The following is a 22,820-nucleotide window of genomic DNA, read 5'->3' as shown; positions in this document are numbered from 1 at the left end:
TCAAATAAATAATCCTTTAAAAAATAAAAGATACCAAATATAACACCTTGGGCAAAATGTCTAACACATTAGAAGATGAGCACTCATAATAAATTTAATAAATTATGTCCAAGTGCAGAGATTTCTCCTACAGAATACAGTTGACAATTCAGTCCCCTAAAGATAAACAAGACAACAGCATGGTGTAGACTCGTTTTACATAAAGCAAGTTGATGTATTTCCTGGGAAAAGGCGCCATCAAATGAAGATGGTGGCTTTTTTAGCAATTTCTAAATTAAATTTCTATTGCAAAAATGGTTACATAGCTTAAAAAGAACAAAGGTTGAAAACTCCTGTTCTACTGTATTAGCAAATTAATTTGGTCAGGATTTAATCTTTTATATATGAACCATAATTTCTAAGTATTCTCATTTCCCATTAAAAATATACTGTTTCTTTCCTACATTTTATAATATACTCCCACATCTCCCTTCCTAAACTATAAAGTATGTATTTAACAGGCAAGAGGTAAACTGGAAGTATGGGATAGTGGTGAGTCAAGACTTTTCACTAGAAAGTTAATGAGTAAATTATATTTCAATATTAAAAAATATATTGCAAAGTCAAGACATATTTCACAGAAACTTTAAGGATAAAATAGAAGATTTAAAGTACATGATCACTTTGAGCCATTCCCCATCTTCTAAAACATCACCAAAACAAAAACCAATACAAATTATTCATAGCAATATAACAATTGCCTATTATAAACATAGATTACTAATAATGCAATTTAGGGTGCAGGCAAGAGAGATCTGATAACACTGGCAATGTTTTCCCTATTGTCAAATTTAACTTTTTAATTATATTTAGTATTTACTGTTAATTTAACTAGAGGAGAACTTTATGGAAAAAAACAGCTTTTTAGAAACTACTATAAAAGCTACTTTGTAAAAATAGTCCATTGTGGGATGAGCATTTGGCAGAGCAGTTAAGAAGCTGCTTGGGACACCTACATCCTATGAGGGTTCAAGTCCCAGCTCCACTTCTGATTCTAGCTTCCTACAAATGCACACCTGGGAGACAGTAGATGACGGCTCAAGTACTTAAGTCCTTGCCACCCATGTATGTGACCTGGATGGAATTTTGGGCTCCTGGTTAGGCCTGGTCTAGCCCTGGCTGCTATAGGCCTTTGGGGAGTGAACCAGTGAGTGGAAGAGCACTTTCAAATAAAATCAGTAACTTTTTTTTTTAACAGATGCATCTTGTTTATTACTTTAGCTTTTCTGGTTAGATCCCTATTTAGTTGCATTTTTTTGTATTTTTCCTTAGTGATTATGTCCTAATTTCATTTTTTTTGAACATTTTCATCTTAGCTTTCACATCTGTACCATTTTGGCTTAACTAAAAGGGAATATAGAATATATGAATATGATGTAACTTTGTCCAATGCAAAATAACTATTGTCATGACAGTAGCACACATACAAAAGGGCTTCCAGGTCCTGAAAATCAGCCAAGAAACCCCAAGTCACAGCATGGACAGCACCTAAGGACTGAGTTCACACTTGTATTTTCATAATTATAGCCAGTATCCGTATACTTCTGGGAACTTTTCAAAGATCTCATCTGTTAACTAACCTGTGTTCTCACTGGGTTGGCATGATGTATGAGGGTAATTCAAAAAGTTCATGGAAAATGTATGTTAATGAAAAACTATGCATGGATTTCAAAAAACATCTGCACCATAACAAACTTATCTTTTAATTCTGTTTTCCCACAAACATTTAGAAGTACTCTCATCTGTGCTGAGTTAAAGGTTGCCTGCTCTTCAGAACCTAGTAGACCACTCAGGTTTACTGTTGGGTAGTTCATGTCCTGGACTTCAGCAGAGCTCACAGTGACTGCACAAGGAAATCAGGAAAGACATTCACTGGCAGTCACAAAATGTGCAACGGTGAACTCAAAGACAACCATTTACCAGCAAGTTCATGTAACAGCCTCTAACCCAACAAAAAAACATTGCCTTTCTCTTAATTACCCAAACTATCGTTTAGAAATAATTATAAACAGAATTTTGTTTGCATGAGAAATGTTCATAAACCAGAGAAGTGATGTATTTGCTTTTTCTAGAACAGTTGAGACCAGTTGTGGCTAAAACCATAGTATACAAAATGGAGTTAGTTACACAATCTGCAACTATTAAACAAAACAGCTGTCCTGTAGAAATCAACCATTTATAACTCCTTACCCAAAAATGATTTTTATGATGACAGCATGATCCTTCCTGCACTGATAATTACAATTTACAAGGAATTTTATGATATGAGTATCAGTACATACATAAGCCTCTGTGTCTGTAAACATGTGCTGAAACCAGAGACCTGAGGTGTCTGTTACACTGCATTCAACTGGGACAACCTCTAGGACTAAACCAGCAAGGGAATAAAACCACACTAACGTTATGAGGCAGTATAAAATAGGTATGTTCAGCAAACCCTGGGTCTGAATAACTTTAAACTTAACTAATCCATGTCAATAGACTGCCAATATTACCATTCATTCTTAACAAAACCAACAAGATCAGATCAGATAACTAGAAACTAAAATAGCATTGGGAGGCAGAGTCATAAAAGATGAAAAAGGGAACACGCACTGAATAACCTTTCTAAATCGCCAACCAAAGGACTTAAATGCTTCCCTGAGGACATAGCCGCCAAAACCCAAACATGCCTTGTTCCTACAATTACTGGTGATAATATCTTCAATGAATGAAGAGGAAAGTACTGAAGTTAAAATCCCTTCTCGGAGGTGATATGGTAGTACAGATACCCAGTACATAAGAGGATGTCCCACATCTCTTCAAGAAGCCAAATTTATGTTACAACAGAAAGCCAGCAGCAGTTAGTGTTACAGGGTCCCCTACCTGTGTTTCTTGATGCCATTGGAGAGAGCATCTCCACCGCCACAGTCCTTCCCCTCAGACATCCTGGGTCTGCAACTGCTCAGGTGCTGTCCTTCCTTGTCCAGGGACTGTGCTGTCACTGCTTCCAGCCTACTCAGGGACTGCTCCGACTCAGAATCTGTGGCAGAGTAGGTTCATGGTTAATGACTTGAACTCTGGTGCGAGACTGCAGTAACAATGGATATCTCCCTCAATGCATCAGGCTTTGAAACCTAAGCAGCCTACTTTGTTCTTCAATAATCCATCCGTTAACTACCTCCTCAGGGATTTTAGAGAACCTGCACCCAATAAGGCCAAAGAGGATTTGTGAAACAGATGTATGCTTACATAAACTTACAATTAAACAGATTTCACATATTAAAGGAGTCTTCCAAAGATTACCCAATTCTTTAAGAAATTATATTCACTGGTCCGCCCTCAAATTTCTATTTTTTAATCTTCCCTCTCAAAGCATCTTCAACTTTTTAAAAGCTCATATATAATTAAAAGACTGCAGTAGTTCTATTTATTAAAATTTAAATGATGCTCAATACTGCAGTTACAATTTTTTTTTTACAATTACTTTTTTCTATAGGTTGTGCATTTGGTACAGTGATTTTAAGATGCCACTTGGGGAATCTACATCCTCTATCAAAGTGCCAGGGTTTGAGTCCCAGCTGTCTCTCACTCCAGCTTTTTTCTAATATGCACCATGGGAGATAGCAAGTAATGGTACAAGTACCACCCATGAGGGAGACTGGAATGAGTTCCATATTCTTGACTTTAGCCTGGCCCAGCGTAGACTGTTGCCAGCATTTGGGGAGTGAACCAGTAGATGAAAGATCTTTTTCCCTCTCCTCTGTCTCTCTGCCTTGCAAATAAAATTAAAAGTGATTTTAAAACTTTTGTCAGTATTCAATTATTTAAAAGCTCAATAGCTAAAGCCCAACACGTCCATATACTAATTATCAGGCAGGCATTAGGATGGGAAATCACATTGTCAATTGTCCTATGTATTCAGAATGGAGTCATCTGTTTGGGAATAATGTAACTTATTTTCGACAACCCACTGTAGTTTTCACGCACTTTCACATTCTCCCATCTACGTGGAGCAGCTCAAGGATGCTCTGAGGAAGGCAAAAGCTCAATGGAGCTATCAATAAGGGTGCTAATGGTCTCAGGTCTTGTAGTAGGTGAACCAGAATGTGAATCCAAGCTGCCTGACTCCTCGTATAACACTGAATTTCAGCTCAAAACTGTCATTCAGTCTCCACAAAACTTTAAAGGAAGCCTGAGTTCTTTTTAAAATGGAAATTCAAGACACCTTGTAACTTTCCATTTTGGCTATCCACTTATCTGTCCTCAGAGAAAGACTGACATACATTCAAGCAAATTTCTTTAAACACATTTATTGACAATCTGCTAAATTTGGATTGTAGATAAACTGTACAGGAAGTATAAAAATTGAGAGTTTTCTTTCCCCTGTAGGAATTCCATAATTCAGCCAAAATCAGGAGCCATTCAGGAGAACAGCTGTTGGGTTAGCACACAAGTATGGGTTGGATGGGGCGGTATACCTCTGGCTCCAAATACCACACCCTTCGAAATGTTAAGTTACTTGCAGAAAGATTTTCAATATTGGGCAAGTTCTATTCTGTAAATACAACTACTGGAATTTCTGAAAGCACAGCCTTGTATTGTTCACCTCATAACAAAGAAACACACAGCAACCCTCCTCGTGCCGCTCTCCCCACCTCGCCCTCTGCCCTGTTCCCCATCCGTATTTTTGCTTGCTGTGGTTCCAGCCACCCATGATCAGCTATGGCACAGAAGTACTAAATGGAAAACTTCAGAAATAAAGAATTCTTAAGTTTCCCTTTGTGAAACACCTTGAGAAGTGTGATGAGATCCTGCATCATTCTGCTCCACTCACCAAGACTGAGGGTACATGGGGCAGAGTGGGCATCAGTTTTCTGAAGCAGGCAGACAGGTATCAGCAAGGGGTAGGAAGAAAAAGTGGTGCTAGCAGTGAATCTTTATTAAGAAAAAATATGAACCCTCAAAAACAGTGTTCAGGTGCAGAGAGTGAGCTGCTTCAAGGGAAAGGCAGAAACAAAGCCTGAATCAGAGATGATGGATTGCAGCAGTCCTGGGGGTGGGAGGGCTGGGTTTATCCATCTACATTATAAAATTCATAAGAAAAAACTCAGAATTTGAAGATTGAACAAAGTGATTTTGTCTGAGTTTGTGTTATTTAAGATGCATTATTAGTTTATAATTTAGATGTCATGAAAATAAAAAAGCAATCAAAAACACACCTCAAGCATTTATGAAACATTACTCTGCACAGGACACTGTGTGTGTCATTTAAGAGACACAAATCAAAAGACAGGGACATGCCCACATAAACAGATACTTTTAACAAAAAGCAGATGTACAGTAAACACTAAACAAGAGATGCTAAGAATTTCCATGAAGCAAATACAGACTTTTCCCAAAACAAGATTTCAAAGCCGGGAAAACACAAGTGGAAGACATGCTACCTTCACCTGGATCAGCCACCTGAGGAACCATCCCTCAGGGTACACCACGGGAGGGCACCACAGACCCTCATTCTCCCTGGCGAGCAGCATTCGACTCACTCGGTTTCCCCTCTCCTCTTGCCCATCTCCCTTTTACTCCCTGGCTCTACCTCTTCCCTCTCTACCCATCCTTACTTCTCTCAACTTTGCTCCCAAATTCCTTCTAACTCAATCAGATGCTCCTCACTCTCCCTTGGAAGACTCACAAAGGTCACTGATTATCTCCATATTGCAAACTCCCTGGCTACTTTTAAATTCTTACTTTTGCTTATCTGCCACTGCTTAATTCGTTCCTCCTCTCCTTGCATCATGTGCAAAGCACATGGGATTCACAGAACAGTAAGATCTGGTCCCTGCCTATAGTCAGGCAGAGGTAGACTAGGGAGGAAATGAGTTCAGTAAATTTTCCTAGGTGCAATAACAGAAGCTTGAGTGGCGGCAGCAGGCCACAGGGGAGGTATCTATCAATTTTACAGAGTGGAGAAGAATGTGTCAGCAAAGGGTTGTGGCTGATGAGTGAGCTGAAGAAACTGACAAGGAGGAAGACTGGGGGAGAAGAGTTACAAGTCAGGAACTATTTTTTTTTTTTTTTTTTTTTTTTTTTTTTGACAGGCAGAGTGGATAGTGAGAGAGAGACAGAGAGAAAGGTCTTCCTTTTGCCATTGGTTCACCCTCCAATGGCTGCCAGGGCTGGCGTGCTGCGGCCGGCGCACCGCGCTGATCCGAAGGCAGGAGCCAGGTGCTTTTCCTGGTCTCCCATGGGGTGCAGGGCCCAAGCACTTGGGCCATCCTCCACTGCCTTCCCGGACCACAGCAGAGAGCCAGACTGGAAGAGAGGCAACCAGGAAAGAATCCGGCACCCTGACCAGGACTAGAACCTGGTGTGCCGGCGCCACTAGGTGGAGGATTAGCCTATTGAACCGTGGCGCCGGCCGAAGCCAGGAACTATTACAAGCAAAGAGCAGCATGACAGAGCGCGGGGAGGAGTGTGGTAAGGCAGGAAGATAGCAGGGAATGACCAGGAGTAGAGGGGTGGTGTCGGTCATGGAGCTGACTATTACAATAAAGAAAACCCAAAGCCAAGCAGCAGGGGAAGGAGAATACAAAGAGAAGCTAGGGATGAGGTTGTTCCTCAAAGGTCAACCACAAACTCTGAAATTCCTAGCTCCAAAGGCAAAGAAGGAAAGGTGATCACCACATGACTTATAGAGCCAGTGAGATAGAGTAACCAGTTCCTTAAAAACCATACTCAGTTATTTCTAGTACTATGAACAGAGCTGTTTGATGCATGTAATATGAAAAAGTTTTGACTAACTTCATTGGTAGTAGAGAATCATTCTTAACAGACCAAGCCTTCCTAGAATTAATCATATCAATCTGCCCATCTCCAGTATACCACAGATGTGGAGACCCACAAATATTCTTAGCCATAGCCACCTATGGAGGCTCACTAATCAAGGTCAAAGCCTACCCACAGCAGTCATTTTCAAGTATCCCCAATAAGTGAATCAGTGAGAGATCTCAGTGCCTCTCGGGTCATAATTCTATCGTAAAAGCGCAGGTTTTTCAATTTTTCACATATGTAAGTATCAAACAGGCCACACTCTCCACTGTCCAATGTTGCCGGGTAATACATTGATGCCATAGTGCAAAGCATAAAGCACAGGAACAGGTGTGCTCCATGCCACCCCCTGTGTGGGTAAGTACTCTCAGGAAGGAGTGCTTAAGGTGCAGGAATTTAATCTTGGGATGATGAAACCACTCTGGAGATACATAGTGCTGATGGTTGCTCAACAATGCAAATGTACTTTATCCCACTGAACTGCATACTTAAAAATGGTTAAGATGGTGGCAGGAGTTTGGCACAGCAGTGAAGATATCACTTGGCCCACATTCACATAATGGAGTGCCTTGGTTCAAGTCCTGGCTCCTCCACTTCCAATCCAGCTTCTGATAATGTGCATCCTGGGAGGCTGCAGATTCAGGTTCTTGAATCCTTGCCACCCACCTGAGAGACCCGGATGGAGTTCCACTCTCTTGGCTTCAGCCTGGCCCAGCCCTGACTACTTATGGCAGGCATTTGGGAGTGAACCAGTAGGGGAAATCTCTCTGTCTCTGCCTTTCAAATAAAATGAAAATAAATTTAAAAAATTTAAAAGGTTAAGTTGGCAAATTTTACCTTATGTGTATCCTACTATGATAAGAAACTTACAGCAGCAACAAAATAAACCCAAAATCCCAAGCAAACATCTGTCAATCCAAGGCCAAAGATTTATCATGATGGATAGAAGAACTATATACTCAGGTCCTATTAACTCTCATTTAAACACCAATAACAAAGGATAACCACAGAGAAGCAAAGTTAGGTGATTTTTCTACAGACTTACTTTTCATCACAACAGAATGAAACTTATGTTAATGATATATGTAATTAGATTTCGAAAAACATTAGCCTTACAGTATCCTTATTTCCCACACAATTATCTTCTTACAAATGTATTTATGTAGTAAGTGAAGTCACTCAAAAAAATCTCAGGATACTTTATTAATTCCTAAAAAACAGGGTAGGGGATTTATGAAACTGTCCTAAATTTTACCAAATTTTTGATGGGTAATTAGGAAAATCAGTATAGTGCTGAGTAACGCAGGAAATGGACAATTGCATGTGTACTGACCTGAAGGTTAATTCCAACCTGGTTCCAAAAGGACGCATGACTGAACTAATAATTACTGCATATTTTATAGAAAAATGTCAGAATAACACTTGACCAACAGACTATATTTTATAAGAGAAACATGCTAGCTTATAGAGAACAATGTAAGGTACACAAAACCTCTCTGTAATTTACTCCTCATTTAAAACAGTAGTATTGATAGAACAGCTAAAAATCCCCAAGTATATTTATTTTTTAGACAGACTTTATTTAATAAATATAAATTTCATAGGTATAGCTTTGGGAATTTAGCGGTTCTTCCCCTCATACCTGCCCTCCCACCCCCTACTCCCTCTCCCATCCCATTCTTCATTAAGATTCTTTTTTTTTTTTCATTTGACAGATAGAGTTAGACAGTGAGAGAGACAGAGAGAAAGGTCTTCCTTCCGTTGGTTCATCCTCCAAATGGCCACGACAGTGGAGCTACACCGATCCAAAGCCAGGAGCCAGGTGCTTCCTCCTGGTCTCCCATGCGGGTGCAGGGGTCCAAGCACTTGGGCCATCCTCCACTGCCTTCCCGGGCCACAGCTGAGAGCTGGACTGGAAGAGGAGCAACCGGGACAAGAACCCGGCGCCCATATGGGATGCCGGTACTGCAGGCAGAGGATTAACCAAGTGAGCCACGGCGCTGGCCTTATTAAGAGACATTTTTAACCCAAGTTTATTTTAATGTAACACATCTCAAATGACCTAGATCTTTAAAGTTCTGTTTATATTACAACCAAGAAATATTTTAGACAGATTTCAGATTGAATGTAGTCCCCTTTCTCCTTCAATTAGGATAGAAGGCAATGGCTGTGATTCAATGAATTTACTTTTATTTTAAAATTAGGAGGATGGGCCAGCATCGCGGCTCAGCATGTTAAGCTATCACTTGTGATGCCAGCATCCCTTACAGGAACTGGTCAAATCCCAGTTGCTCTACTTCCTATCCAACTCCCTGCTCATGTACCTGGCAAAGCAGTGGAAGACGTCAAGAGTGCTTTGGTCCCCGTTACCCACATGCGAGACCCACATGGAGTTCTTGGCTCCTGGCTTTGGCCTGGCCCAGCCCTGATTGTTGCGGCCATTTTGAGGAGTGAACTAGTGGATGGAAGAGTTTCAGAGCTATCTCTAACTCTACCTTTCAAATTAAAAAGATTTATTTATTTTATTTGAAAGTCAGAGCCACACAGAGAGGAGAGAGGCAGAGAGAGAAAGGTCTTCCATCCGATGGCTTACTCCCCCGATTGGCTGCAACGGCCGAAGCTGCGCCAATCCGAAGCCAGGAGCTTCCTCCAGGTCCCCAACACTGGTGCAGGGGCCCAAGGATTTGGGCCATCCTCCACTGCCTTCCCAGGCCATAGCAGAGAACTGGACAGGAAGTGGAGCAGCCAGGTCTTGAACCAGTGCCCACATGGGATGCCGGCACCCCAGAACAAGGTGTTAACCCGCTGCTCCACAGCGCCGGCCCCTCAAATAAATAAATCTTAATAAATAAAGTTAGGAAGATTCTGACCCCTATCCTATCTTTTTTTTTTTTTGACTGGGGGAACTTTTCAGTTGCTGATGGTTAATTTTTCAGATTATTAATAGGTTAAAAGAGGAGGTCAGAAAGTTCACAGTATAAACACACCGGTCATTCTCATAAGTTATCCTGATAAGCACTTTTTTTTTTTTTTTTTGACAGGCAGAGTGGACAGTGAGAGAGTGAGAGAGAGAGAGAGAGAGAGAGAGAGAGAGAGAAATGTCTTCCTTTTGCCGTTGGTTCACCCTCCAATGGCCGCCGCGGCCGGCCAGGTACTTCTCCTGGTCTCCCATGGGGTGCAGGGCCCAAGCACTTGGGCCATCCTCCACTGCACTCCCTGGCCACAGCAGAGAGCTGGCCTGGAAGAGGGGCAACCGGGACAGAATCCGGCGCCCCGACCGGGACTAGAACCCCGTGTGCCGGCGCTGCAAGGCGGAGGATTAGCCTAGTGAGCCGCGGCGCCGGCTCCTGATAAGCACTTTTTAACATGACTTCTGAAAACCAGCTTGAGAACAAACAGTACAATGTAAGACTGATGGATAATATAACCTTCCTCTTGTTACCTAAGGTAATAAGAAATGGCCAGGAATCACAAATGCTCAAGAGGATACCTTTACAGTTTATGGTTTCTCATGCAAAAGGCATGCCCAAAAGGTAGTTAGTAAGCCAGGGCACAGCTTAAAATATGAGTGTTAAACTTTTCAGTATCCAGTTACAATTATACACACTCAAGAATAACAGTAATTAATAAAGAAGATAAAGACAGTAAAATTGACCACATTTAAAACAAATTATAAGCTGAAAAATCAGGATGAGTCCCTAAGGTGCTGCCAAGAGACGGCTACAGTAATTTACTAAGGAAGTGACAGAAGCTTGAAATGAAATCTTGGCAACCTGCAGCCAGGGTCAAATCCTGTCTGAGTGAAGTCCAAGGACAAAATGAGCCAAACGTTACAGTGTTGTTTCAGTTTCTTAAAAGTATGGCCTGGTTTCTAAGCAACTAAATCAATTTGCAAAATCACACGTGTGATTAAAGATGAAGAATTACCCAGAAATCTTAAGTGCATCCATGTTAGACTACTAAATCCAGGGCTTTCCTATCTGTCTAGGTGAAATCCTCTCTCAAAATTATTTTGAGGAAGATAATGTATTCATTCACTCTGCACAAAAAATAACTCTAGAACCAGTTACAGACCAGTTGCAGGATAATCCATGGTCAGAAAACAAAATAGTTTCATATGATTTCAATTTAATAAATCAATATCTACCAAGCACTTGTCACACATCAGGTACTGGAGCAGGTTTGGAAAGAACAATGGGACCCAGCACAGCGCAATCTAGTGGAAGACACGTGTGGCAGCACTGGCTTAGACCGGTGATTGAGGGAATAAGGAAGAAGCAGGGTCAGGTCCCAGACGGAGGCAAGCAAGTGAATTGGGATGCGTGAGTAAGTCTCTGAGGCAGGCCAGGAGAACGCTAAGGGCCTCAAAGAAAATGTGGGGGGTGGGGGAGAGAGTAAGTGGCATGGAGGGAGAGGTGGGCAGTAGGAGGGAAAGGACAGGGTCTTCAGATATAGGGGGCTAAAGTCTGTCAGATCAGAGTTGGGACTGAAACCTGGAGGTGATGAGGCAGTGGGCAGCTTTCTAGGGAGTAAAAAGACCACACTTAAACATTTACAAAAGCGTCATTTCCCATAGCTTCACTAGTAATACTGATGGCAAACTTGGTGGCTTCAAACAACAGCAACTTAGTATCTCCCAAGTCAAAAACCAGCTCCATTGGGTGAAAATCACAAGTGCTGGTAGGACCACAGTGCCTCAGCAGGTTCTAAGGTGAATCAGTGCCTTGTCACTCAGCTCTGGTGGCTGCCAGTGTTCCCGGGCTTACAGCTGCTCCCTCCAGTATCTGCCCCAGCCATCACATCAGCTTCTCCTCAGGGGGACTCATCTCTCTCTGCATCTCCCATCAGGCCACTCATGATAGCACATAGCTCCTACCCAGATAATCCTTTCACATTCACCAATACCTTGCTTTCCTAACTGGGCAATATTCACAGGTTCTAAGACCAGGATGTAGACATACTATCCCCGAGGCCTGCTTTACAGCCTACCATATCCAGTGGTACACAATGTAGAAAACAGGCAAGAACAAGTTCTAGGAACAGGAGGACCTGTCACAGAAAGGTACCACCATGTGGGGTCAAAAGCAGGGGGAGGCTGGGCAGGGAAACTGTAGTGAGGGCTGGGCAAGGGGTCGGGGGAGGAAGAAAAGATGTCACTGAGATGTGGGAAAGGCATAAGGAGAGGCAGTGAAAGTGAAAGATGACTTCCTGATAGTAGTCTTCAGTGTGTCCGTGACAGTGCCATTAACCATAGCAGGGGCTACAGGAGGTGGAGTAGGATCACATGTCTGGTTTCCATCATACTCAGAGAGACTTCGGGCCAGCTAAAAATTTTCCATAAATAAATGGGAATACTAAGGTCATTATTATTCTCCACAACTAACCAGTCCTCAAGTTCAATTCATTGAGGCTTAAAATATGTCTCAAATGTATTTCAAAATCTTATTCACTGAAAATATGAACCTCTTCTAATGTTCCAGAATCTATATTAGTTGCTAGGGACCCAAAGTTCCTCATGGAACTTTCTATGCAGTTGAACAGCAGGACTGACAGAATCAAATAATCACAAATAGAAAGTTTTGACTGTAGGAAGTACAATTTTAAGTTGGCACAGACTGCTGTAAGAAAGGATTCACGAAGTCCAGCAGGCTTCCTGGCAGGAGCCTTGACCTTTGAGCAGAACTCAGAGAGAGACATGTTCACTGACACAGCAGTGGAAAGAATCAAACTTTTCATTCCTACTAGTGCTGCTTCTATTCAAGCTCTCCTGATTTCCTACTTAGTACACTGCGATCTCACATCAGTCTTGACTACTTAAACACAAGTATTCTACCAGAATACAAAGTCCTAAGAAGGGATCAGTCCGTCTTCTCTTTGAATCCCCAATTCTTAGTACAGTAAAAGCATATTATAAGATCCTCAATGTTTACCAAAAGAATGAAATTTGGTGGGTGGAGTTGTGATGCAGAAGGTTAATCTGCTACTTGCAACACTAGCATCCCATATCAGAGCTCCAGTTTGAGTCCTGGCTGCTGTGTTTCTGGTCTAGCTCCCTGCTAATACACCTGGGAAAGCAGCAGATGGCCCACAAATGGAATTCCAGGCTTCTGGTTTGGGTCTGGCCCAGTACTGCCCATTGCAGACATTTGCAGAATGAACCAGCAGATGGATAATCAATTGATCTCTGTTGCTTTGCTTTTCCAGTAAGTAAATAATCTTTTAATAAAATGAAACTCTGAAACACTAATCTGACATCACCCTATATAAAACCGGTTCCATGACACCTCTCAGATAACTAAATCTGCAGATGCTTAAGTCCTTCATTGTCCTATTTGCATATAACCTAAGTACAACTTCCTACTTACTTTAAACCATCTCTAGATTACTTGCAACACATAATACAATGTAAACACTTTATAAATAATTGTTTTGCTGTATTATTTAGGAAATAGGACAAAAAAGTCTGTAAATGTTCAGCACAGACACAATTTATAAAAAAAATAGTTTCTACCTACAGTTGGCTGAACCTATGAATGCAGAACCCTTGACTAGGAGAGCCAGTTGTACTTCATTATGGGTTGGCTTCCTACCACCTGTCTGCTAAAGTTCAAATTCTGCAGAATACTTTGATATGACTCATTGAAATATAATCTTAAATACATTTTTGGCTTTAGCTCTTGTCACTAACCCTCAGCATCCAAAACTCTCACCCTTGCTTTACCTTCACCCTTTTTACAATGGTTTTGTAAAGGACTTTTCCCCACTTTTCAAGAATTTACTTTCTCCAAAGGGAGTATTTTCTCCCATTATTTGTCTGGAAAACTCTCAGTGGCCCTTCAAAACCATCTTTAAACACCATAAATTTTGTGATGCTTCCTCTGACTTTCCAATGGTGTTCTCTGTCTTTCCTCTGAATGGCTTTAATGCACCTCATGCACCTTTTGGTGGTACTTAGTCATTTACTTGTCCAACAAATGTTAAGCATTTCCTTCTTTGTCTAGCACTATTCTAGGGGCTGGAAATACAGTGAACTAACACAAGACTCCTCTTTTATAAGGAACTTACATTCTAGATGTGGAAGATCAATAAATAAATGTGTATTATATGGATAGTGCAGTTTCTTTTTTTCAAAGAGGGGGATAGAAAATTACAGGGTAAATAGGTCTCTCTGGGCACAGAAATATAGGAAGTAGGAGAGAGAGCACAGCAGATACCGTGTCAGGGTTCCAAAGAGAGGAAATAAGGAAAAGCAAAGACCAGAAGGAGAACATGCTTGGCAAGTACCAGAACTAGCACTGGAGGCAGGGGGAGGAGGGCAAACTAGCACCGATTTCAGTGTGATGAAAGAGAACAAGTGAGAGGACAGAGGAAGCTTCCTGGAAGAGAGCAAAGAGCCAAGAACCTAGGACTCTGGATTTTATTCTGGCAAAAAAGCAAAGCCAAGGCCGGCGCCGTGGCTCAATAGGCTAATCCTCCACCTTGCGGCGCCGGCACACCGGGTTCTAGTCCCGGTTGGGGCGCCGGATTCTGTCCCGGTTGCCCCTCTTCCAGGCCAGCTCTCTGCTATGGCCAGGGAGTGCAGTGGAGGATGGCCCAGGTGCTTGGGCCCTGCACCCCATGGGAGACCAGGAAAAAGCACCTGGCTCCTGGCTCCTGCCAGGATCAGCACGGTGCGCCGGCTGCAGCGGCGGCCATTGGAGGGTGAACCAACGGCAAAGGAAGACCTTTCTCTCTCTGTCTCTCTCTCTCACTGTCCACTCTGCCTGTCAAAAAAAAAAAAAAAAAAAAAAAAAAAAAAAAAAAAGCAAAGCCACTGGAGGATTCTGTGCAGAGAATCAACGGGAACCTACTGATGCTTTGAAAATATCACTCTAAATAAAGTTTTCCAAATATCATAGGAAATAAGAGCAGAGTGATCAGTTAGAGAGCTAGTGTCATAAGTCAGGTGAGAGAGGATGGGAGCTTGGGTCTGGGTTACAGAAGAAAAAAAATGTGAGATTCTGCTCTGTTTTGAAGGTAGATATGATGGGATTTGTTGATGGACTGGATGTGCAGTGGGAGAAGAAAACAGAGTTTGTGATGGACAATCCAAGGAGTCTCAGTCTTGGCCTGACAAGTGGAAAGACAGATCTCACATTCACCAAGACGCAGAAGACTGCAGAAGGGGCAGGCCTGTGAGTAGACACCAGAAGTTTTCTTCTAGACATTTAGGAGATCTCGTTAGACATTTAAGTGAACATGTCAAGCAGATATCTAAATATGAGTCTGAAGTTCAAGGGAAAGAATGTGGCTAGAAAAGTAAAATTGATGGCGTTATTAGAGTATGAACAGCATTTAAAAGGCAGGGAGTAGATGAGGTCATCCAAGTCAATGTGCTCAAGCTTTGCTGTGCATAGGAATCACCTAGGGGTTTGTAAACACACAGCATCTTATTAACTAGATGCTGGCTGGGGCAAACGATCAAGCTCCAGGTGATACCAATGTTAATATTCCATAGACAACACTTGGAGTACAGAGGATCGCAGGATTAAGTGCAGAAAAGGAGAGAGAAGCAGTTCAATCACTGTACCCTCAGACAATCTAATAGCTAAAGCTAGGAGAGAAAAGGATAAACAAAGGAAACAGAGACAAAAATCAAGTGAGAACAGGATTCAGGAAATCAAGGAAAGTGTTCTATGAAGGAGGGAGTAATCAACAGCTTCAAGTGTTGGTGAAAGGTCATGAAATTAGAGTGCTGAGAAAGGGCTACTCCATTAGGCAACAGAATTACATTACAATGACGACCAAGTCCAGAGCAACCAAGCTGCAATGGTTGGAGAAAAATAGATAAAATAGAGGATGTTCAATAAGAATGACAGGAAAGGAAAGGGGTTGGATCAAAGGTTGTTGTTGATTTTAAGACATTGATAGGGATATAAAGAATGATTACGCAGGAGAGAGAAGGGACTGCATGATGGCCTTATGAAGTGAGAGGGGCTGGGACCCCACACACAAATGGAGGGGTTGGCTTTGGTTAGGGATGTCACATTCGTCACTGCAAAGCAGAGAAGACAGAAGGTGAAGCACACATGCACGTGTGTTGGCACCTGGAGTCACAGAAACAGGAGGAATTTCTCAGTGACAGAAAAATGTCCTTTTAGAGGATGGACAAGAAGCTATTAAAAATTTTAGATGAGATAAAAGTATGAAACAGCATGTAGGAATAACTAAGTAGAAAATGTAATGGGAGTGCAGAACGTATGGCAGAAGTTAACAGCCAGGAATCTCAAGAAAGACCACCACCAGCAGGTCCTGGCATTTGTCTATCTACATGCTTGGGGTCTGGCATCGAAGTGGGGCAAGAATGGCCTGGAGAGACAGGCAGGAGATTGATTGGTTACATGATACCCGATGCAATCTAGACCTGGTAATGAGGAAGAAGAGGACACAGGTGGAGCAGATGTGCTAGTGTGGTCAAAGAAATGCTGGACTAGGTTTTACAGATAAAGAGTTGCAAAACAAGAAAAACACTGTCAGGTCTGAGATGCATTAAGTTGAAATGATGAAAGAAATAGTTCCTGAGAAAGGCCAACTCTAGGGTTTGATTCTAGGAGTAGCCACAGTGGACTGGGTGACAAGACTCTCCCTCCCTCACCCCACCCACCTCATTTTACACTGTGATTCCAAGTCCCTTCCAGGCCTAGGCCTCTTCCCCAGCTGATTTCTGGGACTGGATCTGATTTATCTGGGTACTTCTATGCCTAACAAAGCATCTATATGCAGCAAGCACTAAGTATGTCTGGTGACCAAATCTCCCAGTGCTCAGGAAAGTACAATGCATACAATACAATGTTTCACAATAAACATTAAGGAAGACATTATTCAATAAAAATATTTTTTTACAACAAAGATGACCAAGGTGTAGGCATTGTGGTGCAGCATGTAAAGCCACCACTGGGGACGCCAGCATCTCATATGGGAACTCTAGTTTGAATTCCAGCTACTCTGATTCCAATCCAGCTCTCTGTTTAATGTGCCTTGGAAGGCAGCAGAAGAGGGCCCTGGTACTTGGGCCTCTACCATTCATATGGGAGACACGGATGGAGTTCTGGGCTCCTGGCATTGGCCTGGCCCAACCCCACCTGTTGGGAGCATTTGGGGAGTGCACCAGGGAATAGATCTCTCTTTCCCTTTGCCTCTTCATATCTGTCTCTGTGCTTTTCAAATAAATCAATCTTTCTTTAAAACTGAAGATAACCCCCAAATACTGAACCCAAAATATAGTGGATAACTTTTTCTCTAGTGTGTGCCTGCAATATATATGATTATCTGCTAGATAATTTTTAATACCATCAATGTAAAATTGGATGAAGAGCCCTTTCCACTACTTTGACCAGATCGTACACAACATATTTATTCATACAGAGAGCATTTAATAATAGTCACATTCTCTAATACTCCTTTTGTTATATACAACTAACATCAACTCTTAGGTTATAGGCAATAGGGGAAACACAACAAGGTTTCTGTCCTTAAGGAATTCAATGTTTTGGGAGAGATAAAGGAGAAATACAAAGTTACATAAGAGGAAAGGAAAGAATAAAGTGGCATTCAGCTGTCAAATAAAAGAGTTAACAGAAATAAATGCAGTAAGAACACCAGATACTATACAGGCCCCACATACAGAAAAGAGACACATAAAAGTAACAAATAAGTAACACAGCCATTTCAAAGATAAACCAAGCAAGGCGAGGAAGACAGGGTCTGGACATGGAATACAGAGCAGTGTGAACAGCGTCTACTCAGTGCTCACAACATACTTCTGAGTTATTGGGAATGACACTGATGACCCTGGTCAAATCCTCCACCTTTGTGTGGACAATACCAATGTAGACATTGTTACTGTTCTCAGCTATTACCTGCTGTTTTTATTCGGTGAAACATTATTGGATATAAAACATAATGGTCCCTGTGTCACTGTCCTCCACACAAAACCAAAGTGATTATGCTACTGCCTTTTGTTTTGAAGGTTTTTATTTAGAAAGACATGATTTTTAAAAGCCTGCCCTCAGAACTGCTGAGAAATGCTAAAACTAGCTTCAATTTCATGCCATAACTATCTTATTGGTTTTGCCAGTCTACACTATTGGATTTTATGCATTATTCATGCACATTTCAACCAAAATAGCATTAAGAGAAAAATCTAGCAAGGAAGCTTTTCTTGAGCAACTGATCTCAACATGTTTTAAAAAGGAAAGTGAACACACAGTGAGAAAAACATTTTGAACTTATAATATAAAAAGATCAGGAATTTTCCATCAAACTTTTATCTTAGACTAGGACCAAAGAATAATAGCCATGAAATTACTTAGTTAACTGGTAATAAATGGCTCAAAAATAATTCCTTAGATTATTAGACAGTCATGAAGTCATGTACTTTTAATTTTCTACCCTTTAACAACTTTTTCATTTCCTCCCTCTCTGCAAGGTCTCATAACTACACTTTGATTTTAAGTTCCTGGAGATCAAGTTTTATCGTTTAATACCATCTCATCCTTGCTTTCTCCTTTGCCACTCTACCTCCCACCTAGAACTCAAAGTGCTAAGTGCAGATGCATGAAATTCACAAGTATTACTGATTATCTTGGGTTGCTTACCAAATATCGTATTATTTTCTACTTCTGACATTTGTTCAGTAACCTGCATTTAACAAGTATATAGAGACCAACCCTGACTCTGTGCCACATATTTCAGGGATGTCAACAGGTATGGTCCCAACCATTCTAAAGACACCAGGACAACACAATGTGAGGCTACAGCAGAGTTGTAAAGTGGAGAGTCAGGAGAGACTGCCCAGGAAAGGAGATGGCTGAGAAAGCAACTGAGAGCTCTGGAGAGAGGAGGGCAGCAGGAACTACAAGTGAAACTCACAGGGCAGATGGAGGCAGGATCATTGTTTTCTTCTGGAAAGTATTTCTACAACTTTTTTCTGCTAGTGGAATTAAACTTTTCCACAGAACTAGCCGGCCTTTAAGTTCTCATATTTTTTGCTTCAGTAAGCACTTGTTCATTTTTCCAGGAAGATGTTCACTTATAGTTACATCTGAAATTTTACTTGATACCATTTCATTCTTATACACACACACACACACACAACAGTGTGACACTGAAATTCTCACCCTTTTCAATAATTTCACCTAACAGAATCAATCAAATCCTTAGGAAGCCATCTCCCTGCTTTGTGGAATTTATGAAATCTTAAGTCACAAAACATACTGGGAAAACAATTTTCTCAAGAGAGTCCATGGACTGCAAAACTTATTACACTATTCTGTTGGCTCTGCATCAAGATTTGCCTTTGCACCTACTATGTTTCCCTTGATCCTGCATATCTGAAAAAGCTTAAAGAGACATAACTAAGGGAAACAGAAAATCACATGGCCTTCAGATATAATCAAATAAAATTACCCTTTTAATTTTAAGGAACTACACAAGTTAGCAACTTTAAACATTAATGTGGTATGTGTCTGGACTAGCAGTTAATCACTGGTTAAGATTCCTAGGGTCCCCTATCAGAGTGCCTGGATTGTAATGTAGGACCCAGCTCCCAATCCAGCTTCTTGCTAGTACACAGCACTGGAGGCAGCGGGTGACGACACAAGCAGTTGGAACCCTGCCATCCACATGGGGGATTTGGATGGAGTTCCTGGCTCTGGCACCAGCCTAGCCTTGGGCTCTACCGGCATCTGAGGAGCCAACCAGCACATGGGAAGCTCTCTGTTCCGGATTCTTTCTGCCTTTTCAACAGAAACCTTTTTTTAAAAAAAGTTTTTTCAATATTAGCATATGATTGATTTAACTTGCTACTGTAACTCAAGAATTAAAATTAAGCTTCAACAAGACAAAGGTTTGTATACTGTCCTTGTTCTCACTTAACTGCTTATCTAATTGCCTGACACCATGACCATTTCTGAGAGCTGAAGGAAGGTCAAAGTGGCCAGAGCACAGCAAGTGCAGGGGACACAGGGACAAGACAAGCCTCAAGGGACAAGCAGCATCTAGATCATGTTGAGACTGGCAGGGCCCTTAAGGAAGCTGAATTTTTTAAAATACTTATTTATTGAGCTGGCATTGTGACATAGCAGGTTAAGTTGCCACCTGCAATGCTGGATCCCTTAACAGAGTGTCAGTTCACATCCTGGCTACACTGCTTCCACTCCAGCTCCCTGAGATGTACCTGGGAATGCAGCAGAAGATGGTCCAAGTGTTTGGACCTCTGCAATCACACGGAAGATCTGGATGGAGTTTTGGACTCCTGGCTTCAGCTTGTCCCAGCCCCAACCATTGCAGTCATTTGGGTAGTGAACCAATGGATAGAAGATCTGTTTCCTTCTGTCTGTCGCTGTGCCTTTCAAACAAATAAAATAAATCTTAAAAAAAAAAAACTTATTTATTTGAAAGGCAGAGTGACAGAGGGAGGGAGACAGAAATGGAGGGAGGACAGAGGGAGAGAGAAAGGGAGAGGAAAAGAGAGAAAGGGAGACAGAAAAAGGAAGAGGGAGAGAGAAAGGAGGAAGAGAAAAAGGTAGGAGGGAGAATGAGAGGGGGAGAGAGAAAGTGAGAGACCCTCCACTCACTAATTCATTCCCCAAAAGACTACAGTAGCCACAGCTGGTTCAGGCAGGAGCATGAACTTCACATTGATCTCTCATATAGGTGGCAGGTGACCAAGTACTTGGGCCAGCATTGAGCTGAATGAGAAGAGGAGTAGACGCTTGACTAGAATCAGCACTCAGATACGGGATGCTGGCATCACAAGGGGCATCCTAAGCTGCTATGCCACAACATAGCCCCCATAAAGTTGAATTTTATTCCAGGTGCACTGAGAAGCTACTGAAGGATCTGAAGTGGAGGAACGCAACGATGCAGCTGCCTGCAAGGATCACTGTGGATGATGTGTGCTCAATGAACTTCAGCAGGGTGGGGCAGGAAGCACAGAGAGCAGTTAAGAGGCTGGACTAGTGAGTGCAATCCAAGTGACAATAACAAGAAAGCTAACATTTGTCAATCCCTCAGTATTCCAGGTGCTACTTTAAATTAATTACAAAAACATTAATTTCAGGGCAACACTGTAGCGCAGCAGGTTAAGCCAGTGACTGCAATGGTAACATCCCATATGGGTGCTGGTTCAAGTCCTGGCTGTTCCATTTCTGAGCGAGCTCCCTGCTAAGGTGCCTGGGAAAGCAGTGGAAGATGGCCCAAGTGTTTGGGCCATTGTACCTATGTAGGAGACCCACAAGAAGCTCCGGCCATTTAGGGGGGTGAACCAGCAGATGGAAATGCTCTCTCTCTCCTTTCGCTCTAATTCTGACTTTCAAATAAATAGATAAATCTTTTTTAAAAAAGCTTATTAATTTCTTCTTCACCATAATTATAGGATCTATTTGCAGATGAAAAAAATTACGTGCAGAAAAATGAAGTAATTTTCTGAAAGGCATGTAATTGGTACAAATTATGATTCATCAATGGCCTTTGGCTGTAGTACCCACCTTCTTAACCATGACCATATATTAATATAGCACAGATGAGTTCAAGGTACGACTAGAAGACAGAATGGACAGGTGCTGGTCTGGTTTCGTGGATGAGTCACATAAATGTCACAAATCATTCCACAGTTTCATCTTTAGGACATTCATTTAGAAGTATCATTTATTAAGACAAGGGCAACCCCAGGAGGAACAGGATCTGGGCAGAAGATCAAGAATTCCTTTTTCATGTATCAAGTGACAGCTTGGAGATATAAATTCAGAGATTATGGAGGTCAGAAATAATGGCTCCCTGAAGATGGCCATGTCCTAGTCTCTAGAAGCAATGACTATGCTACTTTACAATTCAGGAGTGTGGAACCTTTTTTCTGCCAAGGAACATTTGGATATTTATAACATTTTTGAGCCACACAAAATTATCAACTTTAAAATTAGCCTGCTATAGATTTACTGAATATTAAGTCCTGCCTGTAGTTGCCTTAGCAGGGCCAGACCAAATGATTCTGGAGCTCTTACGTGGCCTACAGGCTGGAAGTTCCCCACCCCTGTACCTGGAAAAGGGGACTTGCATACATAAGTATGATACAGGGACAAATTATCCTGGATTATTTTGGTGGGTCCCATGTAATCACAAGAGTCTTCATAAAGGGAGAAGTGTTGGAAACAGAGAGAACTTAGAAGGTGTTAAGGGGCAGCACTGTGATACATCAGGTTAAGTCTCCATCTGGGTGCTGCAAAGTTCTGGCTGCTCCACTTGCAATACATCTCCCTGCTAATGGCCTGGGAAAGCAGCGGAAGATGGCCCAAGTCCTTGGGCCCCTGCACCCCTGTGGCAGACCCGGAAGAAGCTCCTGGCTCCTGGATTTGGATCAGCTGAAATCCGACCATTTGCAGCCACTTGGGGAGTGAACCAGGGGATGGAAGACCTTTCTGTCTCTCCCTCTCTCTGTAACTCTGCCTCCCAAATAAATAAACAAATCTTAAAAAAAAAAAAAAAAAAAAAAAAAAGATGTCACACAGCTAACTGTGAATACAGCATAGTACCTTGTGCCACAGAGTGCAGGTGGTGGTCTATATAGGGCAGACTTTCCTAGAGTCTTGAGGAAGAACTCAACCATGACTGCACCTTGATTTCAGGACTTCTGATCCACATAAGTGCAAGAGAATAAATCTGCATTACATCCCTAAGTTTGTGGTAATTTGTTATAAAGCAACAATAGCAAACATGTACAGAAATTAGTGTTTAAGTTAGTACTAAACACGTACTAAATTAGTACTAAACACTAACACGTACCAAATTAGTGTTTAAAGTTGTATTGGATTGAAAATACAGGTGAATAAAGCAGTAATTAAATGCAATTCTCCCTGAGGAAGGCAAAAGGAGACAGGTACAAAAACAAAAAGAAAAAATGGTCTTAAGGTGAGGTTAGCAAGAGGGCAGAAGTGAAA

General features: G+C 41.7%; 1 protein-coding gene across 32 annotated transcripts in view; it reads right to left on the bottom strand.

Moving 5' to 3' along the window:
- The window catches only part of OSBPL1A (oxysterol binding protein like 1A), a 230,497-nt gene that overhangs the window by 64,201 nt on the left and 143,476 nt on the right, over positions 1-22,820 (bottom strand). For 28 of the 32 annotated variants that reach the window (XR_016214098.1, XR_016214100.1, XR_016214101.1 and 25 more), the window contains one exon: positions 2,905-3,061. The exons of the other annotated variants lie outside the window; for them this stretch is intronic. Coding sequence is in view for 22 of the 28 variants with exons in the window: in XM_070050375.2 (XP_069906476.2) it covers positions 2,905-3,061 (157 nt within the window). In the remaining 6 variants the exon portion in view is untranslated. The remainder of the gene's footprint in view (positions 1-2,904; positions 3,062-22,820) is intronic. 32 annotated transcript variants of the gene reach the window in all.

This window comes from Oryctolagus cuniculus, chromosome 10 (assembly GCF_051225735.1).
Source record: "Oryctolagus cuniculus isolate XC-2025 breed Fujian yellow rabbit chromosome 10, ASM5122573v1, whole genome shotgun sequence".
Taxonomy (NCBI): domain Eukaryota; kingdom Metazoa; phylum Chordata; class Mammalia; order Lagomorpha; family Leporidae; genus Oryctolagus; species Oryctolagus cuniculus.
The sequence above is the reverse complement of the archived record's forward strand: the minus strand, read 5'-3'. Positions and strand labels throughout refer to the sequence as shown.